Source organism: Gigantopelta aegis, chromosome 10 (genome assembly GCF_016097555.1).
Source record: "Gigantopelta aegis isolate Gae_Host chromosome 10, Gae_host_genome, whole genome shotgun sequence".
In the NCBI taxonomy this organism is placed as follows: domain Eukaryota; kingdom Metazoa; phylum Mollusca; class Gastropoda; order Neomphalida; family Peltospiridae; genus Gigantopelta; species Gigantopelta aegis.
This window is the reverse complement of record NC_054708.1, coordinates 79,296,425-79,323,433: the sequence shown is the minus strand read 5'-3', so window position 1 is coordinate 79,323,433 and position 27,009 is coordinate 79,296,425. Positions and strand designations below refer to the sequence as shown.

At 39.5% G+C, this 27,009-nt stretch overlaps 1 protein-coding gene across 2 annotated transcripts in view; it reads right to left on the bottom strand.

The window, feature by feature from the left end:
* Positions 1–27,009, bottom strand: part of LOC121383253 (Kv channel-interacting protein 4-like) — a 473,604-nt gene that overhangs the window by 213,675 nt on the left and 232,920 nt on the right. The window contains exon 1 of one of the 2 annotated variants that reach the window (XM_041513156.1): positions 6,676–7,103. The exons of the other annotated variant lie outside the window; for it this stretch is intronic. Coding sequence (XP_041369090.1) covers positions 6,676–6,706 — 31 coding nt within the window. The 5' untranslated portion in view covers positions 6,707–7,103. Of the gene's footprint in view, positions 1–6,675; positions 7,104–27,009 lie in introns of those variants that run through there. 2 annotated transcript variants of the gene reach the window in all.

The window sequence follows — 27,009 nt, the reverse complement described above, 5'->3', positions numbered from 1 at the left end:
CAGGTTACCATTTTTTAATGGGGCCAAGCTGATTTTTGCCAAATTAAATGACAATGCCTTAATCTGGATAACAACATTTATTCATATTATTATTACTGCCAAACAGCTATACAGAGTTGCAAATGAATCACTATGCATTTTGTTACACAGATTACAACTACAGTAAAACCCTTCTGAACCGGGTACCCTCTGGACCAAGCAAAATGACCAGTTTTAAGAGATATCCAGTTTAGAGAGGTTAATTTCTGCACTGATTTTTAAAGGACTGTGAAAAATGTTCGGTCTTGGGGGAATTTTGGTTTACAGAGGGTCTGGTTTTGAGAGGTTGGACTGTAGTAGAATGATGAAAACACACAGTATCAATGTTTCAGACCAGCTTATTTTGCCCAAATATCTCTATTATTTTTGCCCGAATTTGAGGATTTGCTCCAGCACTAACGGTGGGGGGCAATTGTTTCCCCATCTCCTCTCATGTCTATATGCTTATGGCAGCCAGGTATCATTTACATGCAGCATCCCAAAGACAAGATAGTATATAAACTATGCCCTTTGCTACACCAATTGTGGAGTACTGGCATGAACAAGAAATAACCGGTGAGTGCTCTACCACTGGGTTATGTTCTGCCCACACCCTAAAACAGTGACAGGTTATAACAAAAGAGCTGTAAGATTGGCAGGGAAAATTGATTATTAACTTGTCTAGACGTTGGTAATATCTTGCTTGTTAAATATTTAACAGTGCACAACCTATTATTTTCTCTGCTTGATTTAAACAGGCAATTTTTACCAAACAGACTGCCTGCATTCTTCAGTAATATTAATAATTCTGAAACTAATTATTCTTGTCAACATGTTGCCCTTATTATCCACATCTTCTGAAGTAATTAATGCTGTGACAAGTGTAAATCCAAAGGCATAGGTGTTGGGAGCAGGGTGGGGGTGGTTGCACTGCATGCCACAACAGTTCTAAAAATAATACATCGGCTTCCCCATTTGAAGGCAAATTAATATATTATTGGCACCTCCAGTTGCAGGCATGCATGTATTCCATATATAGGGGTGGGGGGTGGGGGGGGTCCTGCACTTCTCCTTTCCCTACCAATTTTTATTTTCTATATCATTTCTATAATTTCGTTTTTTTTCTGTCAAATGCAATGCCATTTAAGGAGTCATTGTTCACAATTATCGATGTTTTCACAAGACTAAACTTTTTGCTATCTGTCCTAAAGTGGACATAAAAAATGTTTTCCCCCAAAAAAAATTATGTTCATTTTTTTGACAAGTAATATATAGAGGATTCATCACAAGTGTTTTTCAATGTGTAAAATATCAATTGAGTCTATGTTAATGGGTATTTGTTGTGGCTCTGCCTCAACAAATACCCATTAACTAGATGAGGTTGATATTTTACATGTTAAAAACATTAGTAGCGAATTCTATTAAAATTTTATCCTATAACACTTCTAAAATAACATTTTCATTCAATATTTAGTCAATCACAGTACTTAAGTTGCCTCCATCAGTAGTATGACGTCATCACAATTACAACAAATTAGTTTGACATCACACATTTTAACTAAATTTTAGTGGAATTAAAACTTTAATTTAGTTTAGAGAGAGGACCAGGCCCGGCACTTGTTTATAAATAACTGCCCTGATATGGTGAAAGAGAGTTCACGGTGTCTGAGAAAGTCACTTTCTAGCTTGCAGACCAGTACAGCGGTCAAGCTTTCTTTTGCTTTGAGCAAATTTAATTGCTAATTTACTATTAATATGATGAAAATACACTTTGTATAATAACGATTAAGATTTTTGCGAAGAATGGCTGCGACGGGAGAGATTGTCACACCACAACCTGATATAGTGGACAGTGAAGCAGAGAAAAGTGAGAACTTTAAATTCGATACATGGGCAAAAGAGCTGGGACTAACTAGGAAAACAACGCAAGTTTTGCGCAGAGAAGAATTAAATTCAAGAGAAGTGCTCATATTATTAGATGCCAGAGACGTTAAAGAAATCGGGTTGCCTCTGGGGCAATACAAGTTACTGTGGTCATCAATAGAAGAGATGAAAAATTAAAATGGTACACAAAAATCGACTACGTGGAGCATGGAAGATCAGGAATCTGCTGATATCACAATCAGAGATATCTGCAAACAAACGGACGGACTGACGCAAGCAGGTAAGAGGCTAGATTGCTTGCTTGCTGGGGGGGGGGGGGGGGGTGGGGGGGGGGGTCACAATAAAACGGTAATAACTCCATCAGCCAACTCCGTTATGGACCCACGGACAATTCTGACCATGAAAGCGCAGGCTAGAAACACTTTGCATATAACTCAGTTTTTAACAGAAAAGGTTAAACACAGAAGGCAAACCCGGTGTAAGGAGTTTGTACTCAAAACCAGCGACACGGATAATGAGCACATTCTGATTAAAACGGAAGATGACCATCCGTATGCAGGTATTTTTGTTGAAGAATGGGGTGCCGCCAATTGCCATCTGCTGAACCAGCTACTAACGTCAAACACGCTCGACCGGGCAGAGCTCAAATACTACCTGGCATACACTACTAAAATATTCGAGTTTGCTGAAAGATACGAATGGAACAGTGTGCTGGACTTTGACTACAATTACAGAGAACTGCAGGCCGAGCACCAATTTAAATGGGGGACATTTGCTCCACATATGGAAACCAAATCTTAACACCCAAGAAACCCCGGGTTGTATCGCAAGCGTCACCTGGAAGCCGTGAAAAATGCGGAGAAGACTGTAAAATCTTCAAGGCAAAAGGCAACTGTCCTTTTGGGGCCAAGTGTATCTAACATCACCCCACGCGGCAAGCCAGCAATGACGCACTGCCACAGCAGGCAAAAAACTGGGAGTAACGGATAGGCGCACGTCTGCCCTAAACTTGGCAGCTTGGGAGAGCGAACTGCCTCGCGATTTCCATGATCGAGATTTTATCGTGAATGGTATTCGTAAAGGATTTAATATTTTAAATTCTCAGGATGTCAAGGAACTAGTTGAAGTCGATAATTATAAATCGGCAACCAGCAGTGAAATGCGCGCGCGTGTGGAAGCACAAATCAAAACAGAACTTGAAAATGGACGGTACAAAATTGTTAACGCAAAACCAAATATTGTTTCCGCCCTTGGGGCTATACCTAAGAAAAACATCCCCAGGTTAATGATAACCTAGTGAGGAAAATCTATAAGCGCCATTATTTTCATGTAATCGGGACACAGCATCGGCAAGTAAGTTAGCGTATGCTGGATAATAAACTGCTCTCAGTCGAAAGTTATATGTGGCCAGAAGACACGACGTAGTGACGCCATAACCACTGGGGTTTTTTTTATGAGCCTTTATTTATGATGGCCACTGCAGCTTGATTATCTGAATGTACATACACTTTTTTGTTTTTCCATAAGGGTGCCCATCTGGCAACTGCTGGTTCCAATGCCAGAACTTCTTGGTAGTTGATCGATAGATCCGCTGCCTCGGTACCCGCCCATGGGGTGTGAACAAAATCAGCGCAGTAGTATGCCCCACCTGCTAGGGGGCAAGCATCGATACTCACAGGTGTAGCTGGTCTTTGGCCATGAACTGGTTCCATTGAACACTGACATGAACTGGATCCACCACATTATATCACCTTTCATATCTTTAGTGATACGTGATCTGTGCCATGGACATTTCAGACCATTGGCTCTGTCAATTAGGCGTCTCATGAAGAAGCGTCCTCCATACACGCATTGGGTTATCCAGTTTAACTTGCCCACTATGCTTTGAATCTGTCGCTTAATAATTTTTCCATTACTTAGGGTTTTCACTAACAGCCCTCTCAATTCTGTTATCCAGTCGTGTGGAATACTCAAGGTCATTGCCAGTGAACTTAGAACTACTCCAAAAAATGTGAGGGTCTGTGTTGGGCCTTCAAGTTTATTGTAGTTAATGTGAAATCCCAATTTCCGTAACAGCTGCATTAAGATATTTAGAATGTTCTGGCATTCGTCATAGGATTTAGCGATAATTAAGAAGTCATCCAAATACACCACAATGTCCTTGTATCCCTTTTTTGCCATAATAGTCTATGGAATATTTCCGTTGAACTTGATGCCCCGAAAGGTAGTCTCTTGTCTATCATATACGTATGGTGAGTATCTCCGGAAAAACACCATTTTAAGCCCGTTGTTCGATAGTTAGATGGGTGTATTTTAACTGACCGGTATGCATTGGCCAGGTCTAGCTTTGCCATATAACACCCTGGTGTAATAAGATCGACAGCATCTTGCAGTGTTTGGTACTTGAATGGAGAGTTGTATGCAAAGTCATTCAAGGCTTTCCCGGGAGGGCGGCTGGCATCATAGATAAATTCTCTTTGGAAACTTTCTGCAGGTCAGTTTAATTAAGAAATGAAAAAATTGTTTGGCTCAAATGATGATCATCTGTTACAGTTGAAATGAAGGAAGAAATGTTTTATTTAATGATGTACTCAACACATTTTAATTATGGTTATATGCCATTGGAAATATTGTTAAAGCCCATACAGATAATGAGGGAGGAAACCCGCTGCAGCCACACAATGGGCTACTTTTTTTTATTAGCAGCAAAGGATCTTTTATATGCACCATCCCACAGATAGAATGGTACATACCATGACCTTTGTTACACCAGTTGTGGAGCAGTGGCTGGAATGAGAAATAGAAAATGGGCCCAACTGCACATCTGGTAAGCACTTTTCCATTTGGCTATATCCTGTCTCCTGTTACAGTTGGAGACAAGGACTGTGAAGTGGAGGTGAACAGCAAAAGATGTTGAAAGATAAAATTAGTTGTCAGGCTTGTAAGATTAAAGAGATAAAAAAGAGATGGAATTCAAAAGGAAAGTTTTGAGGCTGGTACAATGTAGGTTATTTCTTAAAACTAGATGTCCTAAAATGCAATTTCTCTGTAAAAATTCATCTTGACGAATGCCTATTTATGTAAATTAAAAACAAAAATCCCTCTACTGCACAAGCACCTGAGAGAATATGTCCCTTGGTCATTGTTCATTAGTCACATTTACCAATACTGGCAAGCATATAACCATTCCACCTCATTAGGAAATATTGTGACTTGAGGACATTATTTGACACTCATTGCAGTGGTAATCTGGCTGAATCATCAAATACTGCATGTTTTATACATTATCTTTCTCAAATGATCACCTTCCATCAGTGGTTGCCATCAAGATGATTCATTATGAAATAGGTCAAGTTCCATCGACACCAATTCACATGCCCCTAGCTAGAATACAACACAGATTGCAAGAACTGTCTGTCAATTATTGCTAACAGCCTGTCTGATGCAGAAAATTGGTTCATCAGGAGAAAAATGACCAACTACTACAATATTAGGTTCCTGTCATATTTCGTTATACCCATGTCTTTTAGCTAGTGCTACAAACATTAGGGGGGAATAATACAATTAACTGTCCTGTCATAGTTATGTATAGTTGATGTTGTTGTTGTGTGTTTGTTGTTGGTTTTGGGGTTTATTTGGAGGTATTGGTTGTGTGATGGGGTTTTTTAGTGTTATATCAACATTAGGGTAAAGGTTGTTTTTACTATTTTATAACTTATTAAACATCTTTTATCATTCATTAAATCAATCTATTTCATCAAATTAAAAAACACACATTTTATCATTCACATTAAAAAAAAAAAAAAAAAAAAATGTTTTATTTAACAATGCACTCAACACAGTTTATTTATGGTTATATGGTGTCAGACATATGGTTAAGGACCACACAGATGTTGAGAGAGGAAACCCGCTGTCGCCACTTCATGGGCTACTCTTTTTGATTAGCAGGAAGGGATCTTTTATATGCACCATCCCAGACAGGATAGCACATACCACTGCCTTTGATATACCAGTCGTGGTGCACTGGCTGGAACGAGAAATAGCCCAATGGGCCCACGGATCGATCCCACACCGACCACGCATCGAGCGAATGCTGTACCACTGGGCTACGTCTCACCCCTTCACATTAAAAACCAACACATTTTATCACACATTACAAACCCAACACATTTTATCACTCATTAAAAACCAACACATTTTATCACTCATTAAAAACCAACACATTTTATCACTCATTAAAGGCAAGACGTTTTTATCATGTTGACTCCCACAACAATAGGGGCGGTATGTAACTCAGTGGTACAGCGCTTGCCTGATGTGCGATCCATCTAGGATCAATCCCCGTCGGTGGGCCCATTGGGCTATTTCTCGTTCCAGCCAGTGCTCTACAACTGGTATAACAAAGGCTGTGGTATGTATTATCATGTCTGTGGGATGGTGCATATAAAAGATCCCTTGCTGCTAATCGAAAAGAATAGCCCATGAAAAGGCAACAGCGGGTTTCCTATCTCAATGTCTGTGTGGTCCTTAACCACATGTCTGATGCCATATAACCGTGAATAAAATGTGTTGAGTGCATCAATATATAAAACATTTCCTTCCTTCCTTCCTTCCCACAAGAATACTATGAACAGTCTACAATGTGTAATATTCTATTTTAAAAAAAACAGTTTTTAAAACATTTATAAGTTTTTATAAAAGTTTATTTCAATGCATATATATATATATATATATACTACTGGTGATTTGCAACCATTACACCAATCTGCTTACCTTGTTCGTTGTCCTCCACACTATCATCCATAGTTTAAATTGGCATAGATTTCCCAGCTACACACATCTACACACACATGTATGTGCTATAAACATTATTGTGATGTGTTACATTATGCCAACCCAGCAGCATATGTACTGGTATGCTGGACATATACAAGCAAACAAAGCATGATGTGGTAACATTTGGCAGTCTCCTACAATGGAATACTGCTACACAATTAAATTTCAATATCATCAATGATTTACTACATAAGCAGGTAAGCTGGGGTCAGTGAAAGGTTTATACCAGAATGGTTTAACATAAAAATTTGTTTACCTCATATCAATTAACACAGTTCAGTAATATGAAATGGTGGTTTAACATAAACATTTGTTTACCTGTTATGAATTTATATTAACACAGTTCAGTAATATAAAATGGTGGATTAAATTTGGAAACTGGATTAATATTGTCACATGTTTTAATTTTCTCCCATGAATTCACACCTCAGCACATATATGTGTCATGTAAATTTCATGAACTGTTGGTTTGCAAATACACAATGAAAACAATGCATGTGTATACATTTTATGACTTAAGGTTGGGCGCAAATGATGCAAAATTCATACACAAGTGTTTTTGTTGTGGTTTACAGTATATTACACTGAACAGGACCACAGAATATTATCTTCTTTAAGGTAAACAACTTTTTATACACATGGTATAAATTTTATGACTTAAGAGTGGGTGTGAATGATGCAAACTTTATACACAAGTATTTTAGTGGTTTACTGCTTTCCTATCTGTGGGAAAGTGCATATAAAAGATCACTTGCACTATGACTCGTCTCTCTCTCTCTCTCTCTCTCTCTCTCTCTCTAAATGACCTCATATAAGGGGAGCTACCCCCTCTCTCACTCTCACTCTCACTTGCACTATGACTCGTATCTCAAATGGTTTCCTCTAAAGACTCCGAGTCAAAAAGTACCACATGTCTGACATCCAATAGCTGATGATTAATTAATCATCATGCTCTAGTGGTGTCGTTAAACAAAACAAACTTTAATTCTCTGTCTCTCCCTCTCATTCTGTCTCTCTCTCTCTCTCTCTCTCTCTCTCTCTCTCTCTCTCTCTCTCTCTCTCTCTCTCTCTCTCTCTCTCTCTCTCTCTCTCTCTGTCTCTCTGAATGACCTCATATAAGGGGAGCTACCCCCTCTCTCACTCTCACTCTCACTTGCACTATGACTCGTATCTCAAAGGGTTTCCTCTAAAGACTCCGAGTCAAAAGGTACCACATGTCTGACATCCAATTTTTTTGACATCTTAATTAATCATCATGCTCTAGTGGTGTTGTTAAACAAAACAAACTTTAATTCTCTGTCTCTCCCTCTCATTCTGTCTGTATATCTCTCTCTCTTTCTCTCTCACTCTGTCTCTCTCTCTCCCTCTGTATGTCTCTCTCTCTCTCTCTCTCTCTCTCTGTGTGTCTCCCTCCCTCTGTCTGTCTCTCTTCTCTCTCTCTCTGTCTCTCTCTCTCTCTCTCTCTCCCTCCCTCTGTGTCTCTCTCTCTCTCTCTCTCTCTCTCTCTCTCTCTCTCTCTCTCTCTCTCTCTCTCTCTCTCTCTCTCTCTCTCTCTGATATTACATCTCCCTGCTCCCATCCCACGTTCCATGGCACAGGGCCCTGGTGTCATGTTGTTATTCTCACACATGGACACTGTATAAATAATAAATCACTGCATGTGCAATTTACACTAATTATCAGACAGAAATCAATTATCACTGAATGAGATCTATTAATGTTTGACTGACGTTGTCAAGTGGCAGCTGGTAAATGGTGAAACGGTCAGACACAGATCAGTGGGGAATTCAATACCACCTAGAATAATAGTTCATTTCTTTCCAAATCCCGTTTAACCCTGTAAACAGAGTTCAAGATTAAGCAGAGAGACCGTACTGTTTAGTGGTTATATAGGATGACTGAAAGGACAATAGTATCTCTGCGAGTGTATTTTGTTTTCATAAAATGTTGGTTTTAAATATAAGATGTTTTTATTTCAATATTATTTACTGTTTCATTGTTGCAAAGATCTGTATATTTTATCATGTATAGAGAGGTCTTAGAGAGACATTGACTGTTGACAAATCCATTACCAATACAATGTCGTGGAATTGGTCACTGGCAATGCAAGATGTTAAATGGCTGAATCTCTTTTGGATATACATGGGCACATAAAAAGAATTTCCATCCCATTCCAGTACAATATGGTAAACAAGTATCGACAAATTTACAAAGCCTGTTATGGTCTTAGGGGCCATTCAAATATTACTTAATGCTATTTTTGTCAAAATTAAACACCCTCCATCCCCCTGTAATGCTCCATAATACTAGACCATACACCCACCCCCCTAAAATATTATATAACATTTGGAAACCCTTCCATTCACAAACAAGTCAGGCGATAGGTGTAATGTAATTTTAATGTACCGTTTTGCAATTTGGGAAAGTGCAGATACGGATTTCAAACTCAGTTTATAATTCTTATTGTGTCTAGCTAAGGCCTATGTTAAACATTGTCGCCATGACAGAGTGTTTATTAAAAATAATAATAATAAAAAACCAAAAACAAACAGTGTGTTACATAATGCTGTTAAATATACCCACCCAACCACTGTAATGCCACATAACGTTTGGACCTACACCTCCTCAAGCATTACGTAATATACCCACCCAACCACTGTAATGCCACATAACATTTGGACCTACACCCCCTCAAGCATTACGTAATATACCCACCCAACCACTGTAATGCCACATAACATTTGGACCTACACCTACCCACCCCCTCAAGCATTACGTAATATACCCACCCAACCACTGTAATGCCACATAACATTTGGACCTACACCCCCTCAAAGCATTACGTAATATACCCACCCAACCACTGTAATGCCACATAACATTTGGACCTACACCTACCCACCCCCTCAAGCATTACGTAATATACCCACCCAACCACTGTAATGCCACATAACATTTGGACCCTACACCCCTCAAGCATTACGTAATATACCCACCCAACCACTGTAATGCCACATAACATTTGGGACCTACACCCCCTCAAGCATTACGTAATATACCCACCCAACCACTGTAATGCCACATAACATTTGGACCTACACCTACCCACCCCCTCAAGCATTACGTAATATACCCACCCAACCACTGTAATGCCACATAACATTTGGACCTACACCGACCCACCCCCTCAAGCATTACGTAATATACCCACCCAACCACTGTAATGCCACATAACATTTGGACCTACACCTACCCACCCCCTCAAGCATTACGTAATATACCCACCCAACCACTGTAATGCCACATAACATTTGGACCTACACCTACCCACCCCCTCAAGCATTACGTAATATACCCACCCAACCACTGTAATGCCACATAACATTTGGACCTACACCCCCCACCCCCCTCAAGCATTACGTAATATACCCACCCAACCACTGTAATGCCACATAACATTTGGACCTACACCTACCCACCCCCTCAAGCATTACGTAATATACCCACCCAACCACTGTAATGTCACATAACATTTGGACCTACACCCCCTCAAGCATTACGTAATATACCCACCCAACCACTGTAATGCCACATAACATTTGGACCTACACCCCCTCAAGCATTACGTAATATACCCACCCAACCACTGTAATGCCACATAACATTTGGACCTACACCCCCTCAAGCATTACGTAATATACCCACCCAACCACTGTAATGCCACATAACATTTGGACCTACACCCCCTCAAGCATTACGTAATATACCCACCCAACCACTGTAATGCCACATAACATTTGGACCTACACCCCCTCAAGCATTACGTAATATACCCACCCAACCACTGTAATGCCACATAACATTTGGACCTACACCCCCTCAAGCATTACGTAATATACCCACCCAACCACTGTAATGCCACATAACATTTGGACCTACACCTACCCACCCCCTCAAGCATTATGTAATATACCCACCCAACCACTGTAATGCCACATAACATTTGGACCTACACCCCCTCAAGCATTACGTAATATACCCACCCAACCACTGTAATGCCACATAACATTTGGACCTACACCCCCTCAAGCATTACGTAATATACCCACCCAACCACTGTAATGCCACATAACATTTGGACCTACACCCCCTCAAGCATTACGTAATATACCCACCCAACCACTGTAATGCCACATAACATTTGGACCTACACCTACCCACCCCCTCAAGCATTACGTAATATACCCACCCAACCACTGTAATGCCACATAACATTTGGACCTACACCCCCTCAAGCATTACGTAATATACCCACCCAACCACTGTAATGCCACATAACATTTGGACCTACACCTACCCACCCCCTCAAGCATTATGTAATATACCCACCCAACCACTGTAATGCCACATAACATTTGGACCTACACCCCCTCAAGCATTACGTAATATACCACCCAACCACTGTAATGCCACATAACATTTGGACCTACACCCCCTCAAGCATTACGTAATATACCCACCCAACCACTGTAATGCCACATAACATTTGGACCTACACCCCCTCAAGCATTACGTAATATACCCACCCAACCACTGTAATGCCACATAACATTTGGACCTACACCCCCTCAAGCATTACGTAATATACCCACCCAACCACTGTAATGCCACATAACATTTGGACCTACACCCCCCTCAAGCATTACGTAATATACCCACCCAACCACTGTAATGCCACATAACATTTGGACCTACACCCCCTCAAGCATTACGTAATATACCCACCCAACCACTGTAATGCCACATAACATTTGGACCTACACCTACCCACCCCCTCAAGCATTACGTAATATACCCACCCAACCACTGTAATGCCACATAACATTTGGACCTACACCCCCTCAAGCATTACGTAATATACCCACCCAACCACTGTAATGCCACATAACATTTGGACCTACACCCCCTCAAGCATTACGTAATATACCCACCCAACCACTGTAATGCCACATAACATTTGGACCTACACCCCCTCAAGCATTACGTAATATACCCACCCAACCACTGTAATGCCACATAACATTTGGACCTACACCTACCCACCCCCTCAAGCATTACGTAATATACCCACCCAACCACTGTAATGCCACATAACATTTGGACCTACACCTACCCACCTCCTCAAGCATTACGTAATATTTGAATGGCACCTAGCTGTGTTTAAGAAAAAACAGGCTTCGTAAATTCGGCCCATAGTATTTGTTTATTGACACCCAAACACACTGTTTAATTGGTGACTTGTTTAGAAAGGAAGGAATAGATGTTTAATGACACCCAAACACACTGTTTAGTTGGTGACTTGTTTAGAAAGGAAGGAATAGATGTTTAATGACACCCAAACACACTGTTTAATTGGTGACTCATTTAGAAAGGAAGGAATAGATGTTTAACCTTCTGACTACTGCAGGCGACATATCTCGCCCGACGTCACGTCAGTCGATATACTGTACACTGTATACAGTGCTTTCCCCAATTCATATACCCGCCGTTTTGCACATGACACTCACCGGAAACGGAAATATAATTAAAGAAAAAAGATTTTTTTTCAAAATGGTGGTTTTTGTTTTGATTTTTTCAATTGAAAATACCTTGAAATTTTGAGTTCAAAAAGTGGTTTTCGGCAAGTATTTTCGCTTGACAACAATGGCGGCACGTCGCGGTAATTTTCAGGGATCAACAGATGATTGTGACAGCTAATTTGATAATAAATTTGATCGTTTTACCAACAACGAAAATTACCAAATATTGCAATATGAATTGTAGTTCGGGTTTTAAAAATTCTGGTCAGAAAACCACTGTTATCGGGAATAATGGACATAAATACTGGACAGCTGGCCACAAATGCCCGTAAGTAAACGCAACTTTTTCAAAAAATTTCCTAATTTTAATCACCATTAGCCGATCTAAAATAATAAAAATTACAAAAAAAGAAACGAAAATAATACTTACCGATTCATATATGAACTTTATTTCATGTATTTATGAAACATTTAAGTGAATATATGTGAGTAAAAATTATAAACTTGTACCCACTCAACGTGGTTTTTGTTAAAAATTAATCCAGTAGTCTAAAGGTTAATGACACCCAAACACACTGTTTAATTGGTGACTTGTTTAGAAAGGAAGGAATAGATGTTTAATGACACCCCAAGCACACTGTTTAATTGGTGACTTGTTTAGAAAGGAAGGAATAGATGTTTAATGACACCCCAAACACACTGTTTAATTGGTGACTTGTTTAGAAAGGAAGGAATAGATGTTTAATGACACCCCAAACACACTGTTTAATTGGTGACTTGTTTTACAGAAAGGAAGGAATAGATGTTAATGACACCCCAAACACACTGTTAATTGGTGACTTGTTTAGAAAGGAAGGAATAGATGTTTAATGACACCCCAAACACACTGTTTAATTGGTGACTTGTTTAGAAAGGAAAGAATAGATGTTTAATGACATCCCAAACACACTGTTTAATTGGTGACTGGTTTAGAAAGGAAGGAATAGATGTTTAATGACACCCAAACACACTGTTTAATTGGCGACTCGTTTAGAAAGGAAGGAATAGATGTTTAATGACACCCCAAACACACTGTTTAACTGGAGACTCGTTTAGAAAGGAAGGAATAGATGTTTAATGACACCCCAAACACACTGTTTAATTGGTGACTCGTTTAGAAAGGAAGGAATAGATGTTTAATGACACCCAAACACACTGTTTAATTGGTGACTTGTTTAGAAAGGAAGGAATAGATGTTTAATGACACCTCAGCATATTTTAAATTACATCCTCTTTTCCCTGACATATGGTTATTTTGATAACTGGTTGCGAGAAAGAGAAAGATGAAAGTCGCTACTGCCATTTAGCCCACTCCTACTGAAGGAAGGAAATGTTTTATTTAAACTTTCCCACTGGGCTACGTCTCGCCCCCACTCCTACTGATGAAATAACAAGTGTGGTCCTTTTTATACACTTTCCCACTGGGCTACGTCTCGCCCCCACTCCTACTGATGAAATAGCAAGTGTGGTCCTTTTTATACACTTTCCCACTGGGCTACGTCTCGCCCCCACTCCTACTGATGAAATAGCAAGTGTGGTCCTTTTTATACACTTTCCCACTGGGCTACGTCTCGCCCCCACTCCTACTGATGAAATAGCAAGTGTGGTCCTTTTTATACACTTTCCCACTGGGCTACGTCTCGCCCCCACTCCTACTGATGAAATCTCCCTTTTTATACACTTTCCCACTGGGCTACGTCTCGCCCCCACTGATGAAATAGCAAGTGTGGTCCTTTTTATACACTTTCCCACTGGGCTACGTCTCGCCCCCACTCCTACTGATGAAATAGCAAGTGTGGTCCTTTTTATACACTTTCCCACTGGGCTACGTCTCGCCCCCACTCCTACTGATGAAATAGCAAGTGTGGTCCTTTTTATACACTTTCCCACTGGGCTACGTCTCGCCCCCACTCCTACTGATGAAATAGCAAGTGTGGTCCTTTTTATACACTTTCCCACTGGGCTACGTCTCGCCCCCACTCCTACTGATGAAATAGCAAGTGTGGTCCTTTTTATACACTTTCCCACTGGGCTACGTCTCGCCCCCACTCCTACTGATGAAATAGCAAGTGTGGTCCTTTTTATACACTTTCCCACTGGGCTACGTCTCGCCCCCACTCCTACTGATGAAATAGCAAGTGTGGTCCTTTTTATACACTTTCCCACTGGGCTACGTCTCGCCCCCACTCCTACTGATGAAATAACAAGTGTGGTCCTTTTTATACACTTTCCCACTGGGCTACGTCTCGCCCCCACTCCTACTGATGAAATAGCAAGTGTGGTCCTTTTTATACACTTTCCCACTGGGCTACGTCTCGCCCCCACTCCTACTGATGAAATAACAAGTGTGGTCCTTTTTATACACTTTCCCACTGGGCTACGTCTCGCCCCCACTCCTACTGATGAAATCGCCCCCACTCCTACTGATGAAATAGCAAGTGTGGTCCTTTTTATACACTTTCCCACTGGGCTACGTCTCGCCCCCACTCCTACTGATGAAATAACAAGTGTGGTCCTTTTTATACACTTTCCCACTGGGCTACGTCTCGCCCCCACTCCTACTGATGAAATAACAAGTGTGGTCCTTTTTATACACTTTCCCACTGGGCTACCTTCCTACTGATGATACACTTTCAAGTGTGGTCCTTTTTATACACTTTCCCACTGGGCTACGTCTCGCCCCCACTCCTACTGATGAAATAACAAGTGTGGTCCTTTTTATACACTTTCCCACTGGGCTACGTCTCGCCCCCACTCCTACTGATGAAATAGCAAGTGTGGTCCTTTTTATACACTTTCCCACTGGGCTACGTCTCGCCCCCACTCCTACTGATGAAATAGCAAGTGTGGTCCTTTTTATACACTTTCCCACTGGGCTACGTCTCGCCCCCACTCCTACTGATGAAATAGCAAGTGTGGTCCTTTTTATACACTTTCCCACTGGGCTACGTCTCGCCCCCACTCCTACTGATGAAATAGCAAGTGTGGTCCTTTTTATACACTTTCCCACTGGGCTACGTCTCGCCCCCACTCCTACTGATGAAATAACAAGTGTGGTCCTTTTTATACACTTTCCCACTGGGCTACGTCTCGCCCCCACTCCTACTGATGAAATAACAAGTGTGGTCCTTTTTATACACTTTCCCACTGGGCTACGTCTCGCCCCCACTCCTACTGATGAAATAACAAGTGTGGTCCTTTTTATACACTTTCCCACTGGGCTACGTCTCGCCCCCACTCCTACTGATGAAATAAAGTGTGGTCCTTTTTATACACTTTCCCACTGGGCTACGTCTCGCCCCCACTCCTACTGATGAAATAACAAGTTTTTTTATACACTTTCCCACTGGGCTACGTCTCGCCCCCACTCCTACTGATGAAATAACAAGTGTGGTCCTTTTTATACACTTTCCCACTGGGCTACGTCTCGCCCCCACTCCTACTGATGAAATAGCAAGTGTGGTCCTTTTTATACACTTTCCCACTGGGCTACGTCTCGCCCCCACTCCTACTGATGAAATAACAAGTGTGGTCCTTTTTATACACTTTCCCACTGGGCTACGTCTCGCCCCCACTCCTACTGATGAAATAACAAGTGTGGTCCTTTTTATACACTTTCCCACTGGGCTACGTCTCGCCCCCACTCCTACTGATGAAATAGCAAGTGTGGTCCTTTTTATACACTTTCCCACTGGGCTACGTCTCGCCCCCACTCCTACTGATGAAATAGCAAGTGTGGTCCTTTTTATACACTTTCCCACTGGGCTACGTCTCGCCCCCACTCCTACTGATGAAATAGCAAGTGTGGTCCTTTTTATACACTTTCCCACTGGGCTACGTCTCGCCCCCACTCCTACTGATGAAATCGCCCCCACTCCTACTGATGAAATAGCAAGTGGTCCTTTTTATACACTTTCCCACTGGGCTACGTCTCGCCCCCACTCCTACTGATGAAATAGCAAGTGTGGTCCTTTTTATACACTTTCCCACTGGGCTACACGTCTCGCCCCCACTCCTACTGATGAAATAGCAAGTGTGGTCCTTTTTATACACTTTCCCACTGGGCTACGTCTCGCCCCCACTCCTACTGATGAAATAGCAAGTGTGGTCCTTTTTATACACTTTCCCACTGGGCTACGTCTCGCCCCCACTCCTACTGATGAAATAACAAGTGTGGTCCTTTTTATACACTTTCCCACTGGGCTACGTCTCGCCCCCACTCCTACTGATGAAATAGCAAGTGTGGTCCTTTTTATACACTTTCCCACTGGGCTACGTCTCGCCCCCACTCCTACTGATGAAATAACAAGTGTGGTCCTTTTTATACACTTTCCCACTGGGCTACGTCTCGCCCCCACTCCTACTGATGAAATAACAAGTGTGGTCCTTTTTATACACTTTCCCACTGGGCTACGTCTCGCCCCCACTCCTACTGATGAAATAGCAAGTGTGGTCCTTTTTATACACTTTCCCACTGGGCTACGTCTCGCCCCCACTCCTACTGATGAAATAGCAAGTGTGGTCCTTTTTATACACTTTCCCACTGGGCTACGTCTCGCCCCCACTCCTACTGATGAAATAGCAAGTGTGGTCCTTTTTATACACTTTCCCACTGGGCTACGTCTCGCCCCCACTCCTACTGATGAAATAGCAAGTGTGGTCCTTTTTATACACTTTCCCACTGGGCTACGTCTCGCCCCCACTCCTACTGATGAAATAGCAAGTGGTCCTTTTTATACACTTTCCCATAGACTGCACAGCACATATCATGGACTTTGATGTACCAATCATGGGAAACAAGCATTCTGAGTACTGCTAAAAGCAATACATGTCTCCTACCGGGCTCAACAAATTTTTGCATCTTCTAAATTCAAGGGCTGTAACTCTGTGAAAAATGGGTAAATCACCCTGAAAGTATGGTTGGACCTGTAGGGGACTAACAACTTGATTCCATAAAGGTAGTCAATTGTGTGACCCACCACACCTCAGGCAAGTGCATGCTGGGATGGGAAGAAACAAGTCCTACTTTGACAGCACCAATACCTTAGTCCTACATCTTTACAAGTGCACCCAACACTAAAGCTTTGATGTGTGGTTGATCAGTCTAGGATTGATCCAATTCACTGGACCCATTATAGGTTAGTTCTTGTTCCAGCTAGTGCTTCACAACTGGTTAAGAAAGGCCATGGTATGTACTATCCTGTCTGTAGAATGCTGCATATAAAAAATCCATTGCTGTGAATCAGAAATAGTAGCCCATTGTGTGGCAACAGTGAGTTTCCTCTCTCATTATCTGTGTGGTCTTTAACCATATCTCCAATGCCATATAACAGTATTTAAAATGTGTTGAGTGAATTGTTAAATAAAAGATTCCTTTCTTCCTGTTTTTATATTCAATACCACAAGTCACAATAACAATATGTTATGCTGCGTTTGGGTGGGCTAGGAAACTGATATATAATCTTTTCATTAGTCTCAAAGATGCCACGATGGTGCCAAATTTCCAGCATTCTTGTAGTCCTTCTCATAGTCTGAGTAGAAGTAAAAATATTACTGTACTTTATATTACAAGAAAGTACCAAATTGCTTTTATATGTACTAAATTATTCATAATTGTCTCACTCAATGCCTACTGGGTAATGATAGCAGATTACAGAATGACAGTCAATTTTAGTTTAGTCTACTGTGTAGATTGAATAAACTAGTCTACAGTACAGATCTACTGTGTAGATCAGATAAACAGTACAGATCTACTGTGTAGATCGGATAAACTAGTCTACAGTACAGATCTACTGTGCAGATCAAATAAACTAGTCTACAGTACAGATCTACTGTGCAGATCAGATAAACTAGTCTACAATGCAGATCTACTGTGCAGATCGAATAAACTAGTCTACAGTACAGATCTACTGTGCAGATCGAATAAATTAGTCTACAGTACAGATCTACTGTGCAGATCAGATAAACTAGTCTACAGTACAGATCTACTATGTAGATCAGATAAACTAGTCTACATTGCAGATCTACTGTGCAGATCGAATAAACTAGTCTACAGTGCAGATCTACTGTGCAGATTGAATAAACTAGTCTACAGTACAGATCTACTGTGCAGATCTACTGTGCAGATCGAACAAACTAGTCTACAGTGCAGATCTACTGTGCAGATCAAACAAACTAGTCAACAGTGCAGATCTACTGTGAAGATCGAACAAACTAGTCTACAGTGTAGATCAACTGTGCAGATCTATAGTGCAGATCTACTGTGCAGATCAAACAAACTAGTCTACAGTGCAGATCTACTGTGCAGATCTACTGTGCAGATCGAACAAACTAGTCTACAGTGTAGATCTACTGTGCAGATCAAACAAACTAGTCAATAGTGCAGATCTACTGTGCAGATCGAACAAACTAGTCTACAGTGTAGATCAACTGTGCAGATCTATAGTGCAGATCTACTGTGCAGATCAAACAGTCTACAGTGCAGATCTACTGTGCAGATCTACAGTGCAGATCTACTGTGCAGATCGAACAAACTAGTCTACTGTGCAGATCTACTGTGCAGATCGAACAAACTAGTCTACAGTGCAGATCTACTGTGCAGACCGGATAAACTAATCTACTGTGCAGATCAAACAAACTAGTCTACTGTGCAGATTGAACAAACTAGTCTACTGTGCAGATCGAGCAAACTAGTCTACTGTGCAGATCGAATAAACTAGTCTACTGTGCAGATCTACTGTGCAGATCGGATAAACTAGTCTACTGTGCAGATCTACTGTGCAGATCGAACAAACTAGTCTACTGTGCAGATCTACTGTGCAGACTGAACAAACTAGTCTACAGTGCAGTTCTACTGTGTAGATTGAATAAACTAGTATACAGTGCAGATCTACTGTGCAGATCGAATAAACTAAAAATTAAAAATTAAAAAAAGCACAGAGATGGGAAATTTCTCCATTTAGATGCACTGGCTTATTAATAAAATAAAAAATAAAGACAAAATTGTTCAAAATTCTTATTGATTTTGTTTCAAACTTAGAGGATGCGTAACATCATTTATCCCGATGCTCAGACCAGCTGCGATCGATTCCCTGTTTGTTATACGGCATCATATTAAAGATGTCTGCTGCCCGATTTCACAGTGCCAGCGAAGTGCAAGAACTCCTGGGAACATGAAGCATATGTATTATTAAGCACATGTCGGCTATTGGCTTTATTGCTGTTATATTTAATTACACCATGTTTTCAGTTTAGAACTCTGTGGCTCCCATGACCAATATATTAAAGTGCATTGATTATGTTGTCATTTTATCAACAGTACTTAACACGACACCTGTTGCCTCGACAAAAGTAAAAAAAAAGAAAAAAAATGAATTAAGGAATGCTTAATGATAGCCTAATATGATAGACAAGTGGTGGCTACTTTTTTTCCCTTGATAAGCATGTAACAGCCAATTAATGACAAGTGATGCAGGGTTTAAGCTGGACCAAAAATATTATTTGCAATTTGGTGAATATGGTCAGAAGATTTGTGGCCGAATAAAAATTTCAATAACCAAACAGCCAAAATGGTTGCAGATTTACAAACAGGTAAACATTTTCAAATTAGCTTTTGGGTGAATTAATAAAGAAATAAATAAACTAATCTAAATAAAAAAGCATGACTGACATACAGTTTTTTGCTGACTCATTAATATTCATGAGCATCCTGTGACACAGCGATCGCAGAGCTAAATTCCATGCTTGTTTTTAAATTTCCCTTCCACTTTTGTTACCATTTCATTCTGTTCCATTCTGTAAAGTAGATTATTTCAGTGCCTTTCACTGCTGCCCCCCCCCCCACCCCCATTCTGGATAGCACATAATACATAATGGTGATGGGGGGGGGTAATTATGTTACCTCCCCCTCCCCAATTCCTCCACACACACACTTCATGTGATCAAGATTTGGAACATTCCTTAACAACAAACGATGGTGATAAATGGGAAAAAAACCTATAGAAAATCAATCCACAAGACTAAAATAAATATGTATGGTACCTTCCACCCACCTCCCCAAGTGATAAAGTCTGGAACAGTCCTTTATTAAATAATGGTAACAATTGGGGGGGGGGGGAGGGGGGGAGCAGCAGATCGATCAAACATTAAAAAACTATATGGTGTTTCTCATAGCCACCCCACCCCCAATATGAACTGATGGTGAGAAGGGGGTGGAAAATGTACAGTTTGTAGCAAACCCATCATGAATAACATAATAATAATGGTGCATCTTAGTCTAACCCTCCCCTATGTGATCCGTGGGAACAGCCCCTAATAAAAGCCGGTGACAGAGTGAAGGAAATTCCACACTGCCGAGTGATTTCACACACAGCTGTAAGCGGGACATAAACAAAGTCATCGATCAATGGGTGCCAGCTCACTTGCCACCACATTGATCAACAAGGGGAGGTAATTACACCCGAGTTAATCAATACGGCTTCAAGTGTACGTCCCATGTGGGTACCTGCCGTCTAATTCTGGTCGTTTGATGGTCGTAGCATGTATACGGGAGAAATGAAAACCACTATGATCACTCCATGGTGCCACTGATCAAGTAAACTGGCCTGCTACTTTATGACAAAATATCTGTTCAGTCATAAGCGTATGAGACAGGGTCCCCCCCCCCAGTGCTGGATCAAAACCTCAAATTCAGGCAAAAATTAAACAGATATTCAGGCAAAATGTGCTAACCTGAAACTTTTTACCATGTATTTCTATCATTTAACCCTCAAAATTTGTTATAATCCATGTAAAAATGCATAGTGATTTGTTTGCAACCCTATATAGTTATTTGGTAGTAATGCTAATATGAATAAATGTTGTTATGCAGATTTGGGCATTTTCGTTTAATTCAGGCAAAAGCCAGCCTCCCCCCACTATACAAATGGGAACCTGTACACCTATGTGTTCAGTATCCTCCACACTAACAATGTTTTTAAAAGGTTAACTTCATAACAAAGTAAAGTTAAAGTCAGACAAACAAGGTTTAGCCAAGTTGTAGTCAAATATCAGATGACATTACATGTTTTCATTTCCAAAAAAGGCTATTTGAATTTTATAACAATTATTGAAAATCCTGCATTAAAATTGCTTTTTAGTTAAAAGAAAAAAATTATGAGTTAGGTCCCTTGAATAGTAAAATAATTTATCTGATCTTCACCGACATCAGTGGCATCATGGTTAAGCCATCAGACATAAGGCTGGTAGGTACAGGGTTCACAGCCCCGTACCAGCTCCAACTCAATGGTAACATCTCAATGGGTAGGTGTAAGGCCACTACACCCTATGTTCTCTCACTAACCACTAACAATTAACAACTAACCCACTGTCCTGGACACACAACCCAGATAGCTGAGGTGTGTGCCGAGGACAGCGTGCTTGATCCTTAATTGGATAGAAGCACAAAAATAAGTTGCAATGAAATAAAGTGTGATTCTGCCTCTACAGCTCTATGTTGCGATGAAATAAAGTGTGATTCTGCCTCTACAGCTCTATGTTGCGATGAAATAAAGTGTGATTCTGCCTCTACAGCTCTTGTTGCGATGTACTGAAAATTAAAGAATCTCGTCACATATTGTTTAGTATGGATGATGGTGTCATCCTAGTTTTTTAAAATAAAGTTTGGAACATTTAGTATAGGTATTTATGTAAGACACTTTGTGGGGCTTATATGTAGGTGAAAGCAAAAGTAAGAATAACACATTTTACTTTTTCTGGTTTCTTTTCTCTTTCTATTAATTAATACTAACTATATGTTAGACCCTAAATAGCTGTAGTTTAAAATGTGCTGTGGTGTCATTAAATATTCCTTTCCTGTCCCAACTTATAACATGTAGCTGCTGTACTATTATTAGTACTATGACTCCTGTCTATCAGTGCTATCACACTATTGTTATTACTAGACATAGCTTGTGTAGACTTTTTGCACAAGGCAGTGACAATTATTGTGACACATGGTTTGACAGACAGACAGTGAGAGCAAGAAAAAGAGAATACTTTTTGCTGTCAGGAACTAATATATGCATATGACAACCCTTGATGTACTAAATGATTGTCACAATCATTGTCCAATAATTAAATTTCTCTTACATTCATTACAATATATCATTACATTGGTCCAGATGTAGCAACAAGAGTTTGTTCATTAATCAAAATTAATGTGAAAATTACGTCGTCAGGGAATGTCATATCTGATGACGTCATTTTATAAGAGCAAGTTTTCTTATTGAGTGTTATTGAACTTTTAGTGTTATTATCAGCAAATACGATTCAAATTTAATTATAAGTATTGTCTGTTATTTCTTTTACATTCATCTGGGTATATACAACAACAAAAAATTATCCGCAAACTTATGTGAAAACGATATGACATTCCCTGACGACGTAATTTTCACATTAATTTTGATGAATGAACAAACTCTTGTTGCTACATCTGGACCAATGTAATGATATATTGTAATGAATGTAACAGAAATTTAATTATTGGACAATGATTGTGACATGAAAAAACCTTCGAGTTCACCAAGGGTAGATTGATCCCAAGATCTTTCACACTTGAGGCAAGCATCATGTGTTACATCCCTCCCAATGATCAAGTAAGAAACATTAGTTATCAGGTATGAACATTAGTTATCAGGTATGAACATTAGTTATCAGGTATGAACATTGTTTTCATTTATTTTCATTGTATAATTATGTACACACAATGTCCAGTTGTTATTGCTATCGCATGTGCAAGGTTGCACAATGACCCTAACTCTTGTATACAAGTTTGGAGGTATTAATTTCCTACCAGAATACATCCTATTTTATAAAACCAGTTAAATGTTTTATTTGTTCTCATATCCCTTTTACAACTACAAATCTATCTGACTGGTGCATTTCCAGCAGACTTCAGTATATAATAATTTCCTAATGTATTTTGATTACTGCATGCCTGAACAAAATTACTAAAATTAGTCGCACCCTCTCACAGCTAACTATATCCACACAAATAACCACTTCTAATAGACTACTAATCAAAGCTGCATGAGTTGTCTCCACTTAGATTCATTTATAACTGTACTGAAACTGTTATTCAGAAGTTTATATCTGCAATGGGGTGATGGTGGTTGTTTGGGGTGGTGGTGGTTGTCTGGGGTGGGGTTGTCTGGGGTGGGTGGGTTTGCTTCATTTGGAAAAGGTGTTAGGGTCATATGACTGAACCTTCTTGATAAATCCAAAAAGGTTTTCCACTCACGCTGACCATTTTCCCACATATTCTATATCAAAGGCTGTGGTACATATTCTATATCAAAGGCTGTGGTACATATTCTATATCAAAGGCTGTGGTACATATTCTATATCAAAGGCTGTGGTACATATTCTATATCAAAGGCTGTGGTACATATTCTATATCAAAGGCTGTGGTACATATTCTATATCAAAGGCTGTCGTACATATTCTATATCAAAGGCTGTGGTACATATTCTATATCAAAGGCTGTGGTACATATTCTATATCAAAGGCTGTGGTACATATTCTATATCAAAGGCTGTGGTACATATTCTATATCAAAGGCTGTGGTACATATTCTATATCAAAGGCTGTGGTACATATTCTATATCAAAGGCTGTGGTACATATTCTATATCAAAGGCTGTGGTACATATTCTATATCAAAGGCTGTGGTACATATTCTATATCAAAGGCTGTGGTACATATTCTATATCAAAGGCTGTGGTACACATTCTATCTGTGGGAAAGATCCCTTGTTGCTAATGAACAATTGTTCTTTCAAGCCCACAGTGTCAGAATTACCAAATGGTTGATATCTGATAGCCATTGATGAATTAATTGATGTCTCTAGTTGAGTTAGTTAAACAAAACAAACTTTTAACTTTTTGTTGAATCAGTATGACCCACAAGCCCATATAATAGTTACTCTTTATATTACAGTATTTTCCAGTATATTTTGTGAATCACACACTAATACACACACACACACACACACACACACACACACACACACACACACACACACACACTAACACACACACACACAATATATATACAAACACACACACATATATACAAATACACACACATACAAACACACACACAAACTAATACACACACACACACATATATATATATATACAACACACACACATATATACAAACACACACACATATACTGAGAGGCATAAATAACACAATGGGTATTTCCCTGATATTTTCTTATAGACATATTATGTCATCAGTATTAGGCATGCAGACAAATGACATACTGGTAACAACTGTAACTGAAAGAAGATATTATTCAAATCAGGATTTTTTTTAATAAAATGTGGTTTTAAACAAAAAACACAACTGGTTTTTTTGGCAATAAAACAGCAATTTTTTAACATTACTTACCATGGCATATTAAAAAAAGACAGAAAACACAAAAAATTGTTGCTTTTATAGGGAGACGAGAGCAGGCAATGCACATGCAAAACGATTTTTATATGCAATGCTATATTGTTGTAATAAACACACCAGTTATGCTTTTTGCTGAAAACTCATTATATTCAATTTTGTTCTGATTTGAACAAAATCCTCTTTCACTTACAATTATTACCAATATGTTATTTGTCCGCATACTTAATACAGTCAAATCCGCTTATTTGGATGTGCCTCGTGCAACAAAAATATATTCAAATAAGCGGCTAATTCAATAAACCGAAGGTACAGTTTTGACCTCTTGTTGATTTATGCAAACCCTAATTACCCTCATGACATGTAGAATTTTCGTCAAAAACCGGTAAGTATTTTGTGTTAATAAAATACCGATTCCAAGTTCCATATTGTGACTCTGTTGCCATTATCAAGTTTGTCTATAAACTTGATAAATACAATAGGCAACAGTTAATGCCGTTTGTACGCCTAGAAGTAGAAGTGACTAAACATCTAATGACCCAGATAAAACCACCGGAAGCTCAATTAGACTGGCCACAGTCAAATAATTAAAAGGCCGTTATTAACTTCTTGATAATTAAACGGCCGTTATTAACTTCTTTGTACATTTGTAAATCAAGTGCAACAAGACCCCACCCCCACCACCCAATATAATCTTGAATAAGTAGTCATTTCCATGTTCTGTATTTTACCAGGACGTCTATCTGACTATTATCTGTGTGCATTTGTAACTGATTTGACAGGTAAACTAGACTGGCCAAAGTCAAATAAGTGAAAGGCCGTTATTCAATGTAACAGAAGGAAAAACACAAACACAAACGCTAATATTGGACCCGATATTGGATGACGGAAAACCATTCTGATAAGGCCTTCTCCACACTGGCTGCTTTTCCCGTTCTCTGTCTTTTTCGTTCTGGGTTAGCATTGGCGAGATACTGGGCACATATCTCGTCGTATTTCTGAGCCAAAGATAAATCGTTTCGTTTCCGTTTATTTGCCATGTTGACATTGTGAAAAAAAAAGAGTTCTTGTCAATATTTATAGCCAAAAGATGATTAATCCAACTTGCTAAGAAAATCTCCTACAACTTACCTTTTGTCGGCATTTAACAATTTAAACAGTAATCACCATAATCGGTCACCCCAAATGGGGCCTCACATTGTGAGCTGCAGAGAAAAAATCACGTGATCAAAAGATCCCGCTAAAAATAACACTAGTAGCAAATGGCTTTTGTTTGTTACTGTCTCCGACAATTCATAGAGAAAAATATCTGACAAGTGTTTATTTATGGATTAAACATACACTGCTTCAAAAGTGGCCGACATGAGATTAAGGGATGCCTGCTTACGAAACGCACGTGGCCGCCAACAAGGTGGGAATGACCGACTTTGATCCTTGATTGTCCTGCATTGTCTCGGCCATTGGGTCACATTTGAGATGAATCTCAGAGTTCATGGATTAATTACGATGTAATTAGGAAATGTATTGATTAATAACGAGTCATCCGAAATAATTTAAGAAACAAGAAAACAAGTTTGTTGTAAGTCTTTTTCTTTTTTTTAAACATTGAAATTAAATAAAATTAAAAGTATTCATTTCTGCATGTACGATAGTATGGTATTACGTACGATCATAAATTTTACAAAAACACATCAAGTAACACAAACTTTCCTATGTTTTACGTGCAATTGCCATTCGGCAAGGATAATTTTATATTCAAATATCCGAAAACACGTTAAAAAACACATCCAATTAACCGTTGGATTTTGTATTGTCATAATGGCAAATGGTTCCGTGCAGGACAAACATATTCAAATATCCGAAATATACAATAATCCGACATCCAATTAAGTGGATTTGACTGTATATGTGATTTGACCTTTCTATAAGATATTATTTAGTGAAATACCCATTGCGTTATTTATGCCTCTCAGTATATATACAAACAAACACACATATATACAAACACACACACACACACACACACACACACACACACACACACACACACTAAAATATCACATACAAATATGCTTGCCCCAAAACACACACATGTTGATTTGGCTTTCCATACTGCACACCAATGTATTTTTACTAAAATGGAATCAACCACAAATCAATGAAATCTTCTAGCATATGGATCTTCACTGAACACAAATATTTTTGTACTTGGTAAT